We start from the raw sequence: 22027 nt of genomic DNA on the forward strand, positions 1-22027 counted from the left end.
GCTCAAATTTTCTTAGGTTAGTAATTGTATGTATGTTGAGATAAACCAAGTGAGAAGACTGGTCTATATAGTGTCCACTCTGCCTTTAAACGGTTTGAAGAGAGTTTTTTTTTTTGGGGGGGGGGGGCTCAGAAAGGGTTTAATTGATTTATTCAGACCCAAACCTTTAAAATCAATTCCAGCCCGTATTGGTAGCCAATGTAGATCCTTAAGAATGGGTGTGATGGATTCCCGAGTGCGAGTTCTCGTGACAAGTCTGGCAAAACAAAGTCACGAAAATACGTTTCACTTGCTAAAATAATGTTAGTCTACTGCGACAACAATTATTTTCGTGACTTGTTTTACATATTTCTAAAAGAACTGTGGACATCGTGTTTTGTGTTACAAATAGTACCCAAATCCTAAAACAAAAAACTTAAAGCACTAACACAACTGATTTACTAGAACAAGGTTGCCAGCCAAGTTTCAATGTCACATGAACAGTCAGTGAGTGATGAATTTAAAGGCACTGTACACTCGTTGGTAATTACTCAATGTTATCATAAAAAACTTAGTTTGTAACTAGCAATGGAGAGCTGTTGAAAGTATACAACATTTTGAGAAACGGCTCCCTCCGAAGTAATGTGGTTTTCGAGAAAAAAAGAAATTTGCATTTGATTTCGGGACCTCAGAATGAGATGGCGATGTCCCGAAATCAAGCATCTGAAACTAAACAACTTCGTGTGACACGGGCGTTTTTTCTCCCATTATTATATCGCAACTTCGAGTTCAATTGTTCACTTTTTTGTAATTTTGTGCGTATATTAAGATATACCAAGTGCGAAGATTGGTCTTTGACAATTACCAAAGGTGTCCAGTGTCTTTTGAAAGCTTACGTCACTGGTCTATTGTTCAATGTATTTTATCAGGTATCTCACAGATAAAGGGAGATGTCGAGTTATCCATCATGCTGGCGCCATCTTGCTGACAACCATTAAGGGTGTAGTTGACTAAACTACCCTCTGCCAAAAGAGATATCCCTGCAGGATTAAACGAAAGAACAGATAGTGGACATAAATATTGAACTATTAAAGGGAAGGTACGTGTTTTTAATTACTAAAAAAAGTTTATATCGAGCATTGTAGAGCTGTTGATAGTTTTAAAACATTTGAAGAAACGGCTCCCTTTTAAGTGGCATAGATTTTTGAAAGAGGTAATTTCTCACTAAAATAATACAAACAAGTCTAGCCAGAAGTCTTTTATTTCTATCTAACACTGCCAGAAACTACCTTGTTGGATTTGTTTGTTTATTTTTTAACTCGCAACTTCGACGACCGATTGAGGTCAAATTTTTACGGGCTTAATATTTTATGCATATATGTTGAGATACATTAAGTGAGAATACTGGTGTTTGACAATTACCAATTGTGTCCAGTGTCTTCAAGACAATAAAACTTTCCGTATTTGGTAACTCTGTCAAGTTGTTAATAAAACAGTTTAAGTTGTTGCTAAAACCATTGGACACTTTCGGTAAACAGTATTGTCCAAGGCCCACTCTTCGTGTACCACAACTTATACATAAAATAACAAACCTGTGAAAATTTAGGCTCAATCGGTCATAGGAGTCGGGAGAAAATAACTGGAAAACCCACCCTTGTTTCCGCACGTTTCGCCGTGTCATTACATGACTGTGTTTAATTCTCAATATCGATAATTAATATTGTTGTAATGTTTTCTCAGGTTTTTGCAGGTATAAAACAATGTGAGAAACGGCTCCCTTTGAAGTACTTTTTGAGAAAAACATTTGAAAAATGAGTTCGAGACCCCCAGCTGAGGTCTCGAATTCAAGCATCTGAAAGCAGAAAGCACACAACTTGTGCGACAAGGGTATTTTTTCTTCCATTTTTATCACACAACTTCGACGACCAGTAATTGAGCTCGAATTTTCACAGGTTTATTATTTTGTGCATTGTTTAAGATACACCGGGTGAGAAGACTGGTCAGTATGACAATTACCAAAGGTGTCCAGTGTCTTTAAAGACACTAGACACTATAATGTCAAAGACTAGTCTTCTCACTTGGTGAAATCCCAACATATTTCAAAGCTGTGAAAGTTTGAGCTCAATTGGTCGTCGAAGTTGTGAAATAACTATGTAAGAAAAAACACCCTTATCACGCAATGTTCTGTGCTTCAGTTGCTTGATTTTGAGACCTCAAACTCTAATTCTGAGGTCTCGAAATCACATTCGTGGAAAATTACTTCTTTCTCGAAACTATTTCACTTTAGAGGTAGCCGTTTCTCACAATATTTTATACTATCAACTTCTCCCCATTACTCGTTACCAAGTAAGTTTTTATGTTAACAAATTGTTTGAGTAATTTATACCAACATAATTATAGTGTCCACTGCCCCTAGATAAACATTACAGAAGTGGTTTCTGTTAACAAAACAGTTGCTGGCAATGTAAGCACTTTTTGTACTGACAATCCCACAAGTTTGAGATCGATCCGCCATCTGCGTCACGACAGAATAGTGAAAAACTGATTTACAAACATTTTGCATTGCATCGATTTAACGCTCAATGAGCGATAAACACCAAACGCAAAGCAAGATTATTTATATCTCATCAATATGACATTTTAGACAGATATATTTCTAGGGGTGTTTTCGACTATCATCATCATTAGACTGTGTAAGTTTTATGTAAATTTGCGTTCTTCACGATTTTTGTTTCTTACCAATTCAGTATTCGTTTGTCCCTTTAAGTATGCTCGATGTTGATTACAAGCACTTACCAGTAGGCCCATGTAATTGGTCGCTCAAGCTGAACATCCCATCTCCTGTATTGATAAAACGTAACGTCCAGGTAAATTAACGCTAAAATGTGTTTTGTATTGCTTCTGCTCTTGTCTATCTGGTCATATGACATCAATGTATTCCAGAGTAGATAAGATTATATTAGATATAATTAGATCTAGCTGTCATGTCTTATGTTCGCCTTTCCTTTTGTTTACATGACTGTCTGGGTTTGGTTTTCAATGTCTGTTTGTTACAAGCTTCTACTTTTTAAAAACATTCCATACTCTTTTTAATACAAATCTGCTGTTACTTATAAATATATATATACACATTTTTTTCTTCATGGAATTACGGAAATAAATGTGTATCTTGAACTAAGTTGCATTGAAAACTGCCTTAGGGCTTATTCTTTACACTGGACTACTGGCCTCGAGCCTCACTGAGTGATATATAAGGGAATAAAAGTGTCGCGACGAGTTCTTTCACGGCCGTTTCAAAACCAGGGTCGTTGCCGGGGGATAAAGGCTTGACCCAAATGTCCGGAAATTGTCCATAGGAGTGCGGGCGTGTCGAGTAATTGCTTTCAAAGTTGATACTTACCATTATAGATCAAGGCAGTGGCACTGTTTGACCCAGCCTGAGCTGTACATGCAACGGCCGTCGGATTGACTTGACTTGAACTCATCACCAATGTGGAGCGAACTACACACGTAGATACATTCGCTGATTGGATCGTGTAGCCATCTCCCGAAGTGTCTAAATTCTCCCAACTATCGGTTTGTTTGTGATACAGACTCCACGTAATTATGGGCCCAGATGGGTCGCTAACCGTGCACTCGTACTCCAGGTTGCTTTTCATAATTAGATGACGCACTTGTAACTCCCAATCTGTAAACAAATCATCAACTTGTGAGAAAACAAAATTTAACTTCAAATTGTTTGAAAATCCCAACGCCTTCCCATCAGCAAACGTTCTCACTATCCAAATTCAGTAACACGGTCGTCTCACGAAAAACCCCAAAAACGTTTTACCCCGGAGTTAACTCCCTAATATCCCGTTCACACAGCACTACGACCCCGTTCAGACATAGACCCCTCTTCTACTTCGATGGAAAAGTGGCCAAGAGTGTCATGACCAATCGTGGACCAATCGTGGACCAAACGTTAGATGATCTCCATGAGCGTGGTTTGCTCTCCCCACACCTTTGTTGAACACTAGCTGCATACCGCGCTTCGCGCGGCAACCCCGCTAGAAAGCTCTACGTTTAAATGCTGCAAGTGTAGCGTTGTGTACGGGGGAGGGTTAAAGTGACTGGGCAGGGTCACAATACAAATCACTGTGGCAAACCACCAATCCCAAGTTAAGACGAATCTTAGTGCTTTGTGCAATCGTATATACTTGTTCGTCTTTTTTTCCGTTTCGGCATCAGTTGTCGATCCCATCCATATTTTCCAGTTTCCACCGGGTCCCGATAGTGGTTCTTTTCCAGTCCCGTTTACATCCCGTTTCGTTGATTTTGTTCCCGTTCAGTTTATTATCAACCTGTCCTTTTATTATCTTCAAGTCCCTTCCCCCCCCCTCACCAGCCCCGTTCATTTCCCTCCAATTCCCTGTCCAAGAGATGAGAGGTGCGCCACACAGGCTGCCACGGCAATAGCATTGCTCCTGTTTAAGTAATCTTTTCTACCTTTTCTTGGTGGGTTTTGCACTTCAAACTGTGTAAAACATAATGCTTTTACATCAGTGACAATATCTGTAAGACTCTTTGATTTCTGCTGTCCTGGCTGATGGAGTATTGGATGGATCTTTGGTTTTTGACATTCAACCTGTGAGTAACATATAGCAAACTACATGTACATGTCAATGGGCATTTTACTCACCCATGGACACAATGTGATCAATAGACCGTCCAACCTATACAACAATTGAATGGACAATAGATGAACAATGGGATCAGGGAAGTACTACACCCTACTTGCTTGGGTCTGTCTTGGGCTATGTACTACTGCATGCGACCATGGAGTGGTTCACCAATTCAAGTATAGTATTGAAGTTTTCCCTAGCAACGGCAGGCTTGTACATCAGAAGTATCTTGGCACTCGTATATTATACTATCCTAACTCCTCCGCCTCGTTCCAACTTCAATTATTATTTGCTGGTGACGTTAATCCTAATCCGGGACCTGATCATGATAACAATGACAATCATAATCGCAATCCTATATCGTCTCATCAAAAAATTGCATACAGCAGGACTCAGTTGATGAATATGAACACTGGAACACTGACTGTGCCCTTAAGTACATGGTTGAACATAACGTCTCTCGGAATACAATCCAAACCTTCAACTCATAGAGGAGTGCGTGCAGGGATCCGTAAGCATCGTAATAGATCTGTTGACATTTCACATTTCCTTAAATTTAGTTTGTGGAATGCGCATTCAGTAAGAAATAAGACAATCAGCTGTTCTGAGTATGTGCTAGACAAGGGGATTGACGCATTATTTCTAACAGAGACCTGGCTGAATGACTCTGATAATGTTATTATTGGGGAACTCTGCCCTCCAGGCTATATGTTCATCAATGTTCCGAGAGATTCCGATAACTATGGTGGAATTGGTGTCTTGTACAGATGCCCCCTAAAGTTTCAGATTATACCAATCAATTTCAAATCTGCTACTTTTGAGTACACAATCATTTCAAACACAGGACGCAAGATCTACTATATCCTGCTCTACAGACCTCCCCCATCCAGAAGTAATGGTTTGAAGACTTCACAGTTTCTTGATGACTTTGCGAACTTTCTAATATGCGTGAACTCGCTAGCCGGCAAAGTCGTCCTGTTGGGAGACTTCAACATTCATGTCGATTGCCCGGAGAAAACAGACGTCACCCGTTTTCTGGAAACTGCTGAGAGTGCTGGTTTTCAACAATTTGTTCATGGGGCAACCCATATATGTGGCCATACACTGGACTTGGTCCTGTCTCGACCTGAAGACAATCTCATCATGGCCTGTACAGTTGGTGTTAGGCTTTCAGATCACCATGTTGTTGATTTTCAGCTCATGCTGGACAAAGCAGAAAACCCAAAACAAGTTACTACTAATCGGAACTTTCGCACAATTGATACAGCCAATTTTCAGAAAGAGTTGAAATTGAAGTTTAACAACATTTTAGCTGGAGTTGATAATATCGATTGTCTGACGGAGGCATTTGAAGAGTGCACAATCAATTCCTTGGACCATTTTGCCCCTGTCTCTATGAAAACTCGTAAAACAAGAATTAGACAACCCTGGTATAACTCAAACATACACGAAGCTCGCAGAATTCGACGAAAGTGTGAAAAGAAGTGGCGCAAGACTCCTCTAGAAGTTCATCACCAGCTTTATATTGAACAAAACAGAACAGTCAATTGCAGGATAGAGGAAGCTAAAAAGCAGCATATTTCGGAAAAGCTGCAATCTGCTTCTGATACAAAGACTGTGTTTAAAATTGTTAATGGGCTCTTGAATAATACAAGTAAAGTGTTACCCGCATATGAGTGTGCACAAGATTTAAGTAATGACTTTGCAGTGTATTTCCAAGAGAAGGTTGCTAACATTTATTCTAGTATGAAACATGTTCAATCAAGTGTAACGTGTGGTGATTCCTACAATGTTTGTGTAGCATGTAAACTACCTGAATTCAGTCAAGTGTCTGAAGAAGATGTTATTAAGCTTGTTAACAAAGCTGCCACAAAAAGTTGTATATTGGATCCTGTACCCACTTGGTTTCTTAAAAATAATGTTTCCATATTTCTACCGGTTTTAACACGCATCATAAATAAGTCTCTCACTACAGGCATTTTCCCAAGTATTCTAAAGCATACTGTACTCAACCCTCTCATTAAGAAGCGGTCACTGAATCCAGACGAACTCAAGAACTATCGTCCTGTCGCTAACATCAAGTTCTTATCTAAGCTGATAGAGAAACATGTGGTCAACAACATCAATGATCACATTGTTAAAAACGGTTTGGGTGAGGAATTTCAGTCAGCTTATTGTGTGTCTCATAGTACTGAAACCGCAATACTGAAAGTCAAAAGTGATATCATGGGCATGATCCACAATCAGAAGGGCGTGTTCCTGGTGCTTTTAGACCTAAGTGCCGCATTCGACACTGTTAATCACAATGTCCTTTTCAACAGATTAGAATGTGAGATTGGCATTACAGGGACAGCTCTTGAGTGGTTTAAGTCTTACTTCAGTGGTAGAACAACACAGGTTTTGATAGACAATACTTATTCAGCCTCACACGATATGCTTTATGGATTGCCGCAAGGATCAATTGTTGGACCGAAATCCTTTACCATTTACACCATTCCCATTGGTAGAATCATCAAGGGGAACAATCTACTCTATCACATCTATGCTGATGATATTCAGATTTATACCAGTTTCACACCTTCGGATTCATCATCTATTCAGTCTGCCTTACAGGCGCTCACACAGTGCATTGTAGAATTAAAATCCTGGATGACTGAAAATATGTTGAAACTAAACAACAATAAAACCGAGTTCTTTGTTGCAACCTCACCTCATTTCAATCGCCTCATGCCCAGTGTTCAACTGCATATTGGAGATGAAATTATCACACCCACTAAAACTGTTCGGAACCTTGGCATTGTCTTTGACAATCTTATGTCTATGTCTTCACAAATAACATCATTGTCTAGGTCTGTGTCATACCATCTGCGTAACATTACACGTATAAGAAGGTTTCTGGACGTTGACACATGTAGCAGTGTTACAAGGTCTCTTGTTCTTTCACGATTGGACTATGGCAACGCACTTTTACTTGGAGCGAACACAACTCAAATTAATAGACTTCAACATCTTCAGAATTGGGCTGCCAAACTAATATTTTGTGCGTCTAAACATGATCATGCAACTCCTTTTCTCAAAAAGCTACATTGGCTCCCGGTGAAAGAGCGCATTCAATTCAAAATATTGGTGCATGTGTATAAATGCCTAAATGGACTTGCACCAGCATATCTTTCATCTTGTTTTTCTTTTCACATTCAAACTAGGGCTGGGCTTCGCTCAGCATCAGACAAAACTCGTCTTGCTGAAAATAAACCGAGCAGCAAATCTCTTCAATCCGCTGCATCTAAATCATTTTCCTTAGCCGCTCCAGGACTGTGGAACCATCTTCCCATCACAATACGCACCTCAATTTCACTGCCTATTTTCAAGAAAGCACTTAAAAAACATCTTTTTCCTTAGTGTCTGTTTATTGCTTTATTATTCATTTGTTGTATTATCTGCATTGCTATTGTTCGTTTAAAGCGCTGTGGTCTAAATGAAATGGCGATATAAAAACCCATTGTATTGTATTGTATTGTATATTGTCCAACCGTGTGCTCCTTCCCTGCCCCGGCCCATGGTTAACCCATGCCTCCTTGCCTCCCGTCCCCGCGATCCCATTCATTGGCATTGTTCTTTGCTAACCACTGTTTGCCCATGACTCATATAATTTCCAGTTTCGCGCGGGTCCCCTTTGGGGTTCTTTACCGCTGCATTGGATTGATTCCCCCTCCCCCATTCAGTATAATATTTTCCTGTCCCATGTCCGATATCATGATAGTCCCTTTTTTCTTTCAAGGTTCAAGAAGGTTCAAGAAGGTCCAAGAAGGTTCAAGAAGGTCCAAGAACGTTCAAGAAGGTTCAATAAGGTTCAAGAAGGATCAAGAAGGTTCACAAAGATTCAGGAAGGTTCAATCTAGGTCCATGAAGGTTCAATAAAGTTCAAGAAGTTTCAAGAAGGTTCTGAAATTTCAAGAAGGTTCAAGAAAATTCAAAAAGGTTTAATAAGGTTCAAGAAGGTTCAAGAAGATTCATGAAGATTCAAGAAGGTTCTGCTTGTTAGTTGAAGGTTATTTGCTAGTTGTTTTTACTCACTGCACGACCCACAAGAGTAAACGTTATGTATCTGTTGTTAGGTGAGAAGACCGTCAAAGACCGTCAGATGACTGTAAACGAAGGTTAACTAATAATTATATAAAACAGCCACAAAAAATGTACCTAATAAAATGAAAGCAAACACAAGAAAAACACCTATAAACATCTTAAAAGGGCCAATACACACATGCTAGCTATTTATTTACTCACCGCGTGTTCCACAAGAGTAAAGGTTATGTATCTGCTGTAGGGTGAGAAGACTGTCAAAAACCGTCAGATGACTGTAAGAAGCAGAGCCACCATATTTAGTATAATCGATAGCTCGTATGGCTGCGTTGGATGTGCCTAAGTAGAGCTTCGTTAAACTATCAGAAACGCTTATATCAGAACTGGAAGATGAAGTACTCGCGATTAGTACACCGTCAACGAATAACTGAAGAGCGCCATCAACCGTCACATTGCCGATGTCAATAGTTAAAGCCAGGTGAAACCATTTGTTTAGGGGTATCTTTGATTTGTCGTATGCCTTACGGTAACTACGTGTCGATGTTTTGATAACATACTTAAACATCTTGTTTGCTATAAAGAAAGCAATACCCCTGGACTTTGATGATTGTCCCCCTGAGGTGATGTAGTAACGGATGCCAGTAAAGCCCGATGACGTATCTATCTTGAGCCATAAAGACCACGTCATAGATTCACAGAGACCCGGGTCAGAGATACAGGTGTCTTTAAAGTCACCAATGTTTAAGAATGAACCTGTTTTAGCATAGACAGTGCTTGCGTGATCAAGGACGTCAGGAGCAGGAACTATTTTAATCAAACTGGTGTTTCCGCCGAGTTGGAACCCGTCACCACTTATTGGAACGGAGTCACATGACGAGACGTGGCTCTTCGTAGGACCCAGGGTTCGGTCAAGAATCGGAATAATATCTGCATAACAAAATAAAAATATAACTCATGAGCGTTTTATCTAATTTTTATTTAAATTTTAAACGTCATTTGAATTGCAACTGAAGACCATCTTGTTTCCAATTTCACTTTAATGGATGACTTTGGAACGCTAGGTGGCAGCAGACTTACCAGGTAAATTTCCATTATTTACTTAATTCTGAGCATGCACCATTGATCTCCAGTATAATAACAATAACAATAACAATAACAATAACAATAACAATAACAATAACAATAACAATAACAATAACAATAACAATAACAATAACAATAACAATAACAATAACAATAACAATAACAATAACAATAACAATAACAATAACAATAACAATAACAATAACAATAACAATAACAATAACAATAACAATAACAATAACAATAACAATAACAATAACAATAACAATAACAATAACAATAACAATAACAATAACAATAACAATAACAATAACAATAACAATACCAATACCAATACCAATACCAATACCAATACCAATAATAATAATAATAATAATAATAATAATAATAATAATAATAATAATAATAATAATAATAATAATAATAATAATAATAATAATAATAATAATAATAATAATAATAATAATAATAATAATAATAATAATAATAATAATAATAATAATAATAATAATAATAATAATAATAATAATAATAATAATAATAATAATAATAATAATAATAATAATAATAATAATAATAACGGCTCCCTCTGAAATGAAGTAGTTTTCGAGAATAAAGTACTTTTCCACGAATTTGATTTCGAGACCTCAAGTTTAGAATTTGAGGTCTCAAACTCAAGCATCTGAAAGCACACAACTTCGTGTGACAAGGGTAATTTGTCTTTCATAGTTATCTCGCAACCCCGACGACCAATAGAGCTCAAATTTTCACAGGTTTGTGCATATGTTGAGATACACCAAGTGAGAAGACTGGTCTTTGACATTACTAATAGTGTCCATTGTCTTGAAAGCTTAGGTTTTGCAATACTGGCGAAATGTTATTAGCGTTAATTAATTAAAAAAATACTAAGTTATAATGCACAAAGAATGATATAGAAAGGTTTGCGGTAAGACCATGTATAATGGCTATCTCTAATGAGTTAGGGTGGTTCTGAAAAGAACCGTTGGTTTCAACTCGACGTTTCGATCAGTATGCTCTGATCGTCTTCTGGAGAAGAACGGTTGCATCATGTCAACCAAAGATAGCGGATCTCATTTGGTGCTTGTTCATTCCCCCGTTACGAAGGAGAAAATCAAAAGCGTCTAATTAAAGTCCATACATACGTCTGAGACTGAGTTAATAATAACTACAGGACATTCACAATTATCTACCAATTATTGGTTGGCTGGATTTGAACTACTGAGTGGGAAACAAAACAATGGCGACCGAAATTAAGAAGTGGCCTTGAAAAGTTCGCTGGATTGGAGTTCAATAAGAGTCACCACATGGTTTTTCAGTGCAACGACCGTTTGGTTTAGTTGATTATCAGGCAATAAAAAACACACGGGTTTGATATTGCCAACTCAACCGGTAGGGACCATGTCTCAAGAATTACACAACTGTTTTTCAAACTTTGTAACAGTTATGGACTCCTTAGGCCTTAAAGACACTGGACACTATTGGTAATTGTCAAAGACCAGTCTTCTCACGTGGTATCTCAACATACGCATAAAATAACAAACCTGTGAAAATTTGAGCTTGGTTGGTCGTCTGAGTTGCGTAATAACGATGAAAGAAAAAACACCCTTGTCACACGAAGTTGTGTGCTTTCAGATGCTGGATTTCGAGACCTCAAATTCTAAACTTGAGGTCTCGAAGTCAAAATTACTTCTTTCTCAAAAACTACGTCACTTCAGAGGGAGCCGTTTCTCACAATGTTTTGTACTGTCAACCTCTCCCCATTACTCGTTATCAAGTAAGATTTTAGGGTAATAATTATTTTGAGTAATATTGCCAATAGTGTCCACTGCCTTTAAGTATTAACTTAGAAAAAAACGTGACCCAATGTTGACCTCTACTTCCGGGTGAACCGAAGTGGGACCAATTCTAAAGAGTTACACAACCGATTGTAAAACCTTTTTTAGTTATAGACTCCTTGGCATTAGATATTAAGTTTGAAAACTGTGACGCCATGTTCACCTGTACTTCCGGGTCAACCGAAAGTGGGACTTTAACTCAAGAACTACACTTCCGATTTTGACACTTTTTTTCAGTTATAGACACCTTTGGCATTGGAGATCAGCCTTAAGTTACCGTGACCCAATGTTAACCTTTATTTCCGGGTCAACCGGAAGAGGTACCATAATTATACCAAGAACTACACAACATTTTTCAAACTTGTTTTCAGTTATAGACTCATTGGACATTGAAACACATAATCCAAGCAAAATAACACAAACTGCTTTGTGTTTGTTCACGAACACCTTATGTCTAGTTGTTAGCATTTATTCCAACCGTCAAAAGCCCATGAGTTTAAAGACACTGCACACTATAGGTAATTGTCAAAGACCAGTTTTCTCACTTAGTGTATCTCAACATATGCATACAAATACAAACCTGTGAAAATTTCAAGCTCAGTTGGTCGTCGAAGTTGCGAGATAATATTGATTTCGAGACCTCAAATTCTAAATCTAAGGTCTCGATATCAAATGTGTGGAAAATGACTTCTTTCTCGAAAACTATCTCACTTCAGAGGGAGGCGTTTTCACACTGTTTTATACTATCAACCTCTCACCATAACTCGTCACCAAGTAAGGTTTTATGATAATAATTGTTTTGAGTAATTACCAATAGTGTCGTCTGCCTTTAACCAGGGCATTTTGTAAACGACCATAAGTCAAACTTGGCTAAGTATTGTTAAGAGTAAAATCCTACATTATTAAAGCTTAGGTCTTGCAATACTGGCGAAATGTTATTAGCTTAAATTAATTAAATAATTTACTCAGTTATAATGCACAAATAACTAAATAGAAAGGTTTGCGGTATTAGCACCATGTAATGACTATCTCTAATGAGTTGGGGTGGATCTGAAAAGAACCGTTGTTTTCAACTCGACGTTTCAATTTGTTTGCTCTGATCATCTTATGGAGAAAGAATGGTTGCATCATGTCAACCAAAGATAGCGGATCTCATTTGGTGCTTGTTCATTCCCCCGTTAACGAAGGAGCAAACCAAGAGAGTCTAATTAAAGTACATACATACGTCTGAAACTGAGTTAATAATAACTACAGGACATTCACAATTATCTACCAATTATTGGTTGGCTGGATTTGAACTACTGAGTGGGAAACAAAACAATGGCGATCGAAATTAAGAAGTGGTCTTGAAAAGTTCGCTGGATTGGAGTTCAATAAAAGTCACCACATGGTCTTTCAGTGCAACGACCGTTTGGTTGATTATCAGGCAATGAAAAAACACATGGGTAAGGTTCCCTTATTTAACCGGTAGTGGGATCATGTCTCAAGAATTACACAACTGTTTTTCAAACTTGTTACAAGTTATAATCTCCTTAGGCATTAAAGTATTAACTTTGAAAAACCGTGACCCCGTTGACCTCTACTTCCGGGTTAACTGAAGTGGGACCATATCTCAAGAGCTATTCAATCGATTGTAAAACTTTGTTCAGTTATTGATTCCTTTGCATTAGATGTTAAGTTTGAAAACTGTGACGCCATTTAAAAAAAATAATTGGGGGGGGGAATAATCCAATACTCGCAGCTAAGAGCTGAAATGCGAAGGACGCGGCTACACTTCTTTGAGAAGCTGGCATTCAAGGGCGCCCTTGGCTGCCAGGCACATCAACCAGTTATGACCACGGAGCACAGTCAGCCAGAGATCGAAAGTATTAGATTTTTTTCCCCGAGGGAGGAAAACCGGATGGTCTGGAAAACCCTCATGGCACAGCAGAGAATCAACGATATCTCAAAAACCATACGACCGATTTTCAAACTTGTTTTCAGTTATAGACTCCTATGAAAAATCGTTACCCCATGTTGACCTGTACTTCCGGGTCAACCGGAAGTTTGAAAATATTTCAAGAACCATAAAACCGATTTTTAAACTTGTTTTCAGTTATAGACTCCTAAGAAAAATCGTTACCCCATGTTGACCTGTACTCAAGAACCACAGAACCAATTTTCATTTGTGTTTAAGTTATAGGCTACTTGGGTATTGGAGATTAATTTTGAAATACCGTGACCCCATGTTGACCTATACTTCCAAGTCAACCGGAATAGGGACCATTTATAAAGAAGTGTACAACCAATTTTTTATTTTATTTCGTTGATTTAAGTTGATTTTTTTTTCCGAGGGAGGAAAACCGGATGGTCTGGAAAACCCTCGTGGCACAGCAGAGAATCAACGCACAACTGAACTCATGACCCCGGCCGGGAATCGAACCGATGAGACACGAGCGCTTATAGTTACAAACTAACCATGCCACCATGACCTCTACTTCCGGGTCAACCGAAAGTGGGACTACAATATCTCAGGAACTACACAACCGATTTTGACACTTTTTTTCAGTTATAGACACCTTGGCATTGGAGATCAGCCTAAAGTTACCGTGACCCATTCTTAACCTTAACTTCCGGGTCAACCGGAAGAGGTACCATATATCAATAGCTACACAACATTTTTCACACTTTTTTTAAGTTATAGACTCATTTGAGCAAAACACATAATCCATTTTGTAACGGCCGACAGTCATACTTGGCTTAGTATTAAAGCCATTGGACACTTTCGGTAAACATTATTTCCAAGGCCCACACTTCGTGAATCACAACTGATATGTAAATAACAAACCTGTGAAACGTTAGGCTCAATCAGTCATCGGAGTCGAGAGAAAATAACGGGAAAACCCACCATTGTTTCCGCACGTTTCGCCGCGATTGTGTTTAAATTAAATCCGTAGTTCTCGGTATCGAGAATTGATAAAAAAAAAAAAATTTAAGCATTTCATGGAACAATATTTCAAGAGAAGTCTTTCACCATTACCTTCTGTAAACCCTGTAATTTATGTGTAAATCTGTGAACTTTTTTTTTCGGTACCTGAAGTGTATAATGGCTTTAAGCTCGTAAAGAAACTGCACGCGCAACATTTTAGATGTTTGCTTCAGCAAAAAGGAAAAAAGTGATGACACAATAGTTTGCTTATCGCTTAAAACAAGTCATTAAACGTCCGTTTAAAAACTTAACTTGCAGGGTCGTTGGGGTGCATCTTGAGGGATTCAAAAGCGTCCTTGTGAGAATGTATTTTGAAACGTAAGCGTTTGATTAGAGCGTTACTGGAACCTAAACATATCTTGGATTGTAAAAGCGTAGCTGAGTAGCTTGAAACGTAACCATTTCTTTTGGAACATAACCATAACGTAGCTGCGTATGAACTGCAAGCCCAGCTCTGGATTGAAAGCGTACCTTTTGATTATAGCTTAACTGGAACCTAATTGTATTTTGGATTAAATGTAACCATATTTTTTAGAATGTAACCATATTTTTTTTAAACGGAAGCATATCTTGGAACGGTAGCGTAGCTGGGTATTTTGGAACGTAAATGTAGCTGCGTATGGAACGTAAGTGTAACCTGACTTAGGATTGAAAGCGTACCTTTTGTTATTATAGCGTAACTTGAAGGAACGTAAGCAAAACCTGGAATGTAAGCGTAGCTGAGTAGCTGTGTAGCTTAGAACGTAACCTTATCTTTTGGAACATAAGCATATTTTGGAACATATAAGCGTAGCTTGACTCGGGCTTGAAAACGTACCTAATTTGTCAAAATAGCCCAATTCGGCCAATGTGTACCTTAAATAAGTAAATTTGTACACGCTAACAACTATGTTGAGCAATTACCACTAATATCCAAGGCCTTTAAGACACAATTTCGATTATTGGTAAACAATTTCCACTATCCAATAATGTAGTCTGTTTTTCGCTATTTTGACCCAGATTGCCGATCGACCTTAAATTTTACAGGGTTGACATTTTTATGAAAACGGTGGATTACATGAAGTGCTTACAATGCCAGCAACTGTTTTGATAGCAAACCTAATTTTCAGATACAATTTCGGTTATGGGCAAACAATTTCCACTTACCAATAACTTCCTCGGTGGTGGTATTCTTTAACCAGACCCGTCTCGGTATACCGGTCGAGGGCAGACTGGTGATGATCTTGTCCATGTACTCCACGATGAATGTGAGTTCCCCAAGGGTCGATACTGTGGCCAGTTCGGCAACATGTCCAGTGTGGTTGAACTGCTTACAGAACATCTCAGCTTCATCGTAGGAGAGGTTCTGAGGGAAATATCGGTAGCAATAGTTCCCATTCTCCATCCATTGGAACGGGCATGGTGAGCATAAGGATTGGCTCAAACCAAAAAGTGCTGATACTAAAGCCACGGTTAAAAAAAACCAACTACTCATTGTATGTGATATTTTGGGATCAACAATTAAGTTGGTTTATTTTTATTTTTTATTTATTTTTCACTCGGGATATGAACACAAATATTTCGATTGCAATTCAGTTCTCTTCTTGAATGTGTAAATGAACTTCAGCCACTGAGCGTCGGAGTTTATCTGCTTGCTTTTACTGTAGGCTGGCTGCTGTGACGTTTTCGAAATGAAGATGATGAGCAATGACATCACTCAGGCATGAAATTATTTAACTGCTTACCTAAAGGACCACCGTAAAGAGTTAGGGTTAGGGTTAGGGTAAGGGTTAGGGTTAGGGTTAGGGTTAGGGTAAGGGTAAGTGTAAGGGTTAGGGTTAGGGTTAGGGTTAGGGTTAGGGTGAGGTTAAGGGTTAGGGTTAGGGTTAGGGTTGGGGTTAGGGTTAGGGTTAGGGTTAGGGTTAGGGTTAGGGTTAAGGTTAGGGTTAGGGTAAGGGTGAGTGTAAGGGTTAGGGTTAGGGTTAGGGTTAGGGTGAGGGTAAGGGTTAGGATTAGGGTTAGGGTTGGGGTAAGGGTTAGGGTTAGGGTTAGGGTTAGGGTTAGGGTTAGGGTTAGGGTTAGGGTTAGGGTTGGGGTTGGGGTTAGGGTTGGGGTTGGGAGTAGTAGTGTCACAGGAACGCCGACCGCATTTGGGTAGAGCAACGCGCCTCCCGCAGAAAATTCATGAAAACGCCGACCGCATTTGGGTAGAGCAACACTTTGGTTGCTCTACCCAGGTTGCCGAGCAATCGGTGGATTGTGGGGTGTGTTTGTGGTTATTGCCACGAAGTGGTGGGACAATGGCGAGCCACGGAGTGGCGAGTCGGCCGGCCCACGGCAGTATTGGGATAGGCCCGAAGGGTCGACGCGTGAACATGATGCAATGCATCATGTTGGGCGGGGCAAGATACCGCAATTAGTTGTCTCACGACAGTGTAACGGATGGCAAACCGTTATCGTTTGCCCGCAGTTGTGAGGTGCAAGAGTGATTTTTTAAAAAGTGATTTTTTAAAATCACGGAGCGCCGAAATCAATACCACGCAGCACAAACGAGACGCTAACGTCTCGTTTGTATTTTCACGAAGTGAAAACAAAGGGGTCAATTCCTCTACGTCTGACAAGACGCAGCGGAAGAGATAAAATGGAGCTTGCCGAAGCGCAAACGAGACGTACACGGCTCGTTTGTATTTTCACGAAGTGAAAACAAAGGGGTCGATTCCTCTACGTCCGACAAGACGTAGCGGAAGAGATAAAATGGTGGGTGTCCTTTGTCCTTAGTCCAGCTTTGTCGTTTTGGGTTTAATCGAATATGTCTGCCCCACCTCGTTATGGAACACGTCCGGATACGTTTCTATTTGTACATGTTTATATCTATGTTTCATTTGATGGCAAAACGTTGGATCGAGTATTTACTTATTAAATATATGTATTTTATATAGCACTCGGTCTGTACCGTGTGACCTTTGCAGCGTCACCCTAAGGTAGGCAGGAGACGCGCATGGGTGGTTTAAATATTGTGTGTGTACATTACATTAATAGTATCATAATTGAATATAATTAAATACTTTATTGGAAAATACGAAGGGTGCAGATTTTGCAGAAGCAATTTAGCGTTGCAACCAAAGACCGACGATATACAAACAAGGTTGTTTTTTTTATATTTTTTTAATATAAATTACACATACAATGATTTAAACTTTTGACGACAACACCGGTGATCTACACTACTTTTCATAAATAAGAGCCCCAAAGTGTGGGTACAGCTTAGTTTGTTTTGCATTGACACCCCCCCCTGTTTGTTGGTTGGTAGGCCTAAGCAGTTTGCAATACAACATATAATTTTCTATGCGTACGTTTCTGTACGGACTAATAAACTTACGGTGCATATCCAGGATATAGGTCTCTGCAAACGATCATATTTCCATCGTTCTCTACAAAGATTAAACGTTAAATAGAGTTATGGTGTCATAATAGAATCTAATAATTACTATCCTAATCTGTAATTGCCAGTGGCCTTCACTTCGTGTACAAACAAAAAGACCGGTGCATGGTTTACGTGAAAACCTCAATGACCCTTGATCACTGAGCCTTATCTGGTAGTTAATAGATGACGTCACAACTGATTGGTCTACCAGCCAAACGTGCCAGTTCTTGTTCCCCATACAGTGGAGCTATCTTTGTTTTCTATAACTCAAAGACCACATCATGTACCACAATCACTCGGACACGGTATTATGTTTGTGTTTACCTTTGCAAAAAGGGCCTGCAGATAAAACGAGTATACACGGAAAAACAAGATAAACGTTAACAATAACTTTATTCGGTATATTTTATATATTAGTTTATTTAATTATAGATACTTAATTAATTAATTTTGTATTTAAACATCTTATTATTATTATTATTTCTTTTATTTTTATGTGTGGCGAGTTCACTTATAAAAACCCTCGTAGTGTTTACAGTTAGATTAGAAATGCTTTAGATTAAAATGCTTTAACAAATTTCCGTTGATAATACTGTTCTGTATTATTACCAAATCAAACAATACAATCTTGGTGTGTAGGATTGAAAAACCTTTCATCATTTAAACATAAATTTAGCATTCTTTATCGAAAAATTCAGTATTTTCGTTGCACGTCTCCCGCTCTCTTCCTCTTCATGTTCATAAGCACTTTCGTCTGTTGATAGATCGCTATCGTCTTCTTGAAATTCCTCCTCCTCCTCCTCCTCTTCATTTTCAAAATATTCATCATCAGTTGATTCATCACTATCGTCTTCACAGAATCCCTCCTCCTCCTCCTCCACTTCTTCGCTTTCATAACTCTTTTCATGTGCCGATTCACCACTATCGTCTTCAAGGAACTCCTCCTCCTCCTCCTCATCTCCTTCATTTTCATAGCCATCATCAACTATTAGTCCATCACTATCATCATCTTCACGGTAGTCCCCTTCTTCCATCACGTCTTCATTTTCAAAATCATTATCATCTGTTGAGTCATCACTATCGTCTTCATGAAGCGCCTCCCCCTCCACCGCCTCGTCTTCAAAATCCTCCCCTTCAGTGGATTCGCCACTATCACCTTCGAGGAGGTCCTCCTCCTCCTTCTCCTCCTCCTCCTCCTTATGATTTTGAAGGTGTTTCTTCAAATTGTTTGAAGTGGAAAACACCTTATCACAAATAGGACAAGCTTTCGATTGGCCCCCGATACTGGGGTTCTTGTGTGTCTGTCGGTGTCGTTTCATATTGTCGCTACGCGAAAAGCTCTTCCCACAAATCGGACACGAGACCTTTACCTGTACGGGTCTAAGCAAAGGGTTTAGACGCTTCGACTCCATTTGTGAGACGATCCAAGACGAATGATATAGGCTTCAAAGTATACACCGACCACCAGAAAACTATAAATAAGTCGAACCTCTCTGGGTCTTACAACTTCAGATTATATGGTAGCATAGGGCCCAGGTCGTTGTCAAGTTCGCTTATCAGCTTGACAACGACCTGGGCCCCATGTTACCTTTTAATCTAGGTTTGAAAGACCCATACAGGTTCGACTTATTTATAGTTTTCTGGTGGTCGGTGTACACTTTGAAGTCTATATCATTCGTCTTGGATCGTCTCACTGATATACAAATGGAGTCGAAGCGTCTAAACCCTTTGCTTAGACCCGTACAGGTAAAGGTCTCGTGTCCGATTTGTGGGAAGAGCTTTTCGCGTAGCGACAATATGAAACGACACCGACAGACACACAAGAACCCCAGTATCGGGGGTCAATCGAAAGCTTGTCCTATTTGTGATAAGGTGTTTTCCACTTCAAACAATTTGAAGAAACACCTTCAAAATCATAAGGAGGAGGAGGAGGAGGAGGAGGAGGACCTCCTCATGAAGACGATAGTGCTTCATGAAGACGATAGTGATGACTCAACAGATGATGATGATTTTGAAAATGAAGACGTGATGGAAGAAGGGGACTACCGTGAAGATGATGATAGTGATGGACTAATAGATGATGATGGCCATGAAAATGAAGGAGATGAGGAGGAGAAGGAGTTCCTTGAAGACGATAGTGGTGAATCGGCACATGAAAAGAGTTATGAAAGCGAAGAAGTGGAGGAGGAGAAGGAGGGATTCTGTGAAGACGATAGTGATGAATCAACTGATGATGAATATTTTGAAGATGAAGAGGAGGAGGAGGAGGAATTTCAAGAAGACGATAGCGATCTATCAACAGACGAAAGTGCTTATGAACATGAAGAGGAAGAGAGCGGGAGACGTGCAACGAAAATACTGAATTTTTCGATAAAGAATGCTAAACTTATGTTTAAATGAAGAAAGGTTTTTCAATCCTACACACCAAGATTGTATTGTTTGATTTGGTAATAATACAGAACAGTATTATCAACGGAAATTTGTTAAAACATTTTAATCTAAAGCATTTCTAATCTAACTGTAAACACTACGAGGGTTTTAATAAGTGAACTCGCCACACATAAAAATAAAAGAAATAATAATAATAATAAGATGAGTAAATACATAATTAATTAATTAAGTATCTATAATTAAATAAACTAATATATAAAATATACCGAATAAAGTTATTGTTAACGTTTATCTTGTTTTTCCGTGTATACTCGTTTTATCAGCAGGCCCTTTTTGCAAAGGTAAAAACAAACATAATACCGTGTCCGAGTGATTGTGGTACATGATGTGGGCTTTGAGTTATAGAAAACAAAGATAGCTCCACTGTATGGGGAACAAAAACTGACACGTTTGGCTGGTAGACCAATCAGTTGTGACGTCATCTATTAACTACCAGAAAAGGCTCCGTGATCAAGGGTCATTGAGGTTTTCACGTAAACCATGCACCGGTCTTTTTGTTTGTACACGAAGTGAAGGCCACTGGCAATTACAGATTAGGATAGTAATTATTAGATTCTATTATGACACCATAACTCTATTTAACGTTTAATCTTTGTAGAGAACGATGGAAATATGATCGTTTGCAGAGACCTATATCCTGGATATGCACCGTAAGTTTATTAGTCCGGACAGAAACGTACGCATAGAAAATTATATGTTGTATTGCAAACTGCTTAGGCCTACCAACCAACAAACAGGGGGGGGGGGTGTCAATGCAAAACAAACTAAGCATTTAATCCTTTTTCTCGATGGCTAACTCGGCTGTACCCACACTTTGGGGCTCTTATTTATGAAAAGTAGTGTAGATCACCGGTGTTGTCGTCAAAAGTTTAGATCATTGTATGTGTAATTTATATTAAAAAAACTATAAAAAAACTACCTTGTTTATATATCGTCGGTCTTTGGTTGCAACGCTAAATTGCTTCTGTAAAATCGGCACCCTTCGTATTTTCCAATAAAGTATTTAATTATATTCAATTATGATACTATTACTGTAATGTACACACACAATATTTAAACCACCCATGCGCGTCTCCTGCCTACCCTAGGGTGACGCTGCAAAGGCCACGCGGTACAACTCAACAAAGAAACCACCCACGCGCGACTCCTGCCTACCTTAGGGTGACGCTGCAAAGGTCACACGGTACAGACCGAGTGCTATATAAAATACATATATTTTATAAGTAAATACTCGACCAAATGTTTTGCCATCAAATGAGACATAGATATAAACATGTACAAATAGAAACGTATCCGGACGTGTTCCATAACGAGGTGGGGCAGAAATATTCGATTAAACCCAAAACGACAAAGCTGGACTAAGGACAAAGGACACCCACCATTTTATCTCGTCCGCTACGTCTTGTCAGACGTAGAGGAATCGACCTCTTTGTTTTCACTTCGTGAAAATACAAACGAGCCGTGTACGTCTCGTTTGCGCTTCGGCAGGCTCCATTTTATCTCTTCCGCTGCGTCTTGTCAGACGTAGAGGAATCGACCCCTT

At 39.0% G+C, this 22027-nt stretch overlaps 1 protein-coding gene across 1 annotated transcript; it reads right to left on the bottom strand.

The window, feature by feature from the left end:
* Positions 1-470: 470 nt before the first annotated feature.
* Positions 471-16104, bottom strand: LOC139943492 (uncharacterized). Its single transcript, XM_071940299.1, has 5 exons — positions 15777-16104; positions 8928-9650; positions 3380-3667; positions 2776-2820; positions 471-1019 (listed from the first exon to the last, which is right to left on the bottom strand). Exons 1-5 carry the CDS (start codon positions 16102-16104, stop codon positions 892-894), a joined length of 1512 nt encoding a protein of 503 aa, XP_071796400.1. The 3' UTR covers positions 471-891.
* Positions 16105-22027: the final 5923 nt, after the last annotated feature.

Source organism: Asterias amurensis, chromosome 10, assembly GCF_032118995.1.
Source record: "Asterias amurensis chromosome 10, ASM3211899v1".
NCBI lineage: Eukaryota > Metazoa > Echinodermata > Asteroidea > Forcipulatida > Asteriidae > Asterias > Asterias amurensis.

Excerpts from the sequence above, each read along its gene's own strand:
- LOC139943492 (XM_071940299.1), bottom strand. The coding sequence starts at position 16,104 with ATGAGTAGTTGGTTTTTTTTAACCGTGGCTTTAGTATCAGCACTTTTT. Across the intron at positions 9,651-15,776 it reads CACCACCGAGGAAGTTATTG|ATATTATTCCGATTCTTGAC; the intron begins GTAAGTGGAAAT and ends TTTGTTATGCAG. Across the intron at positions 3,668-8,927 it reads TTACTCTTGTGGAACACGCG|ATTGGGAGTTACAAGTGCGT; the intron begins GTGAGTAAATAA and ends ATTTGTTTACAG.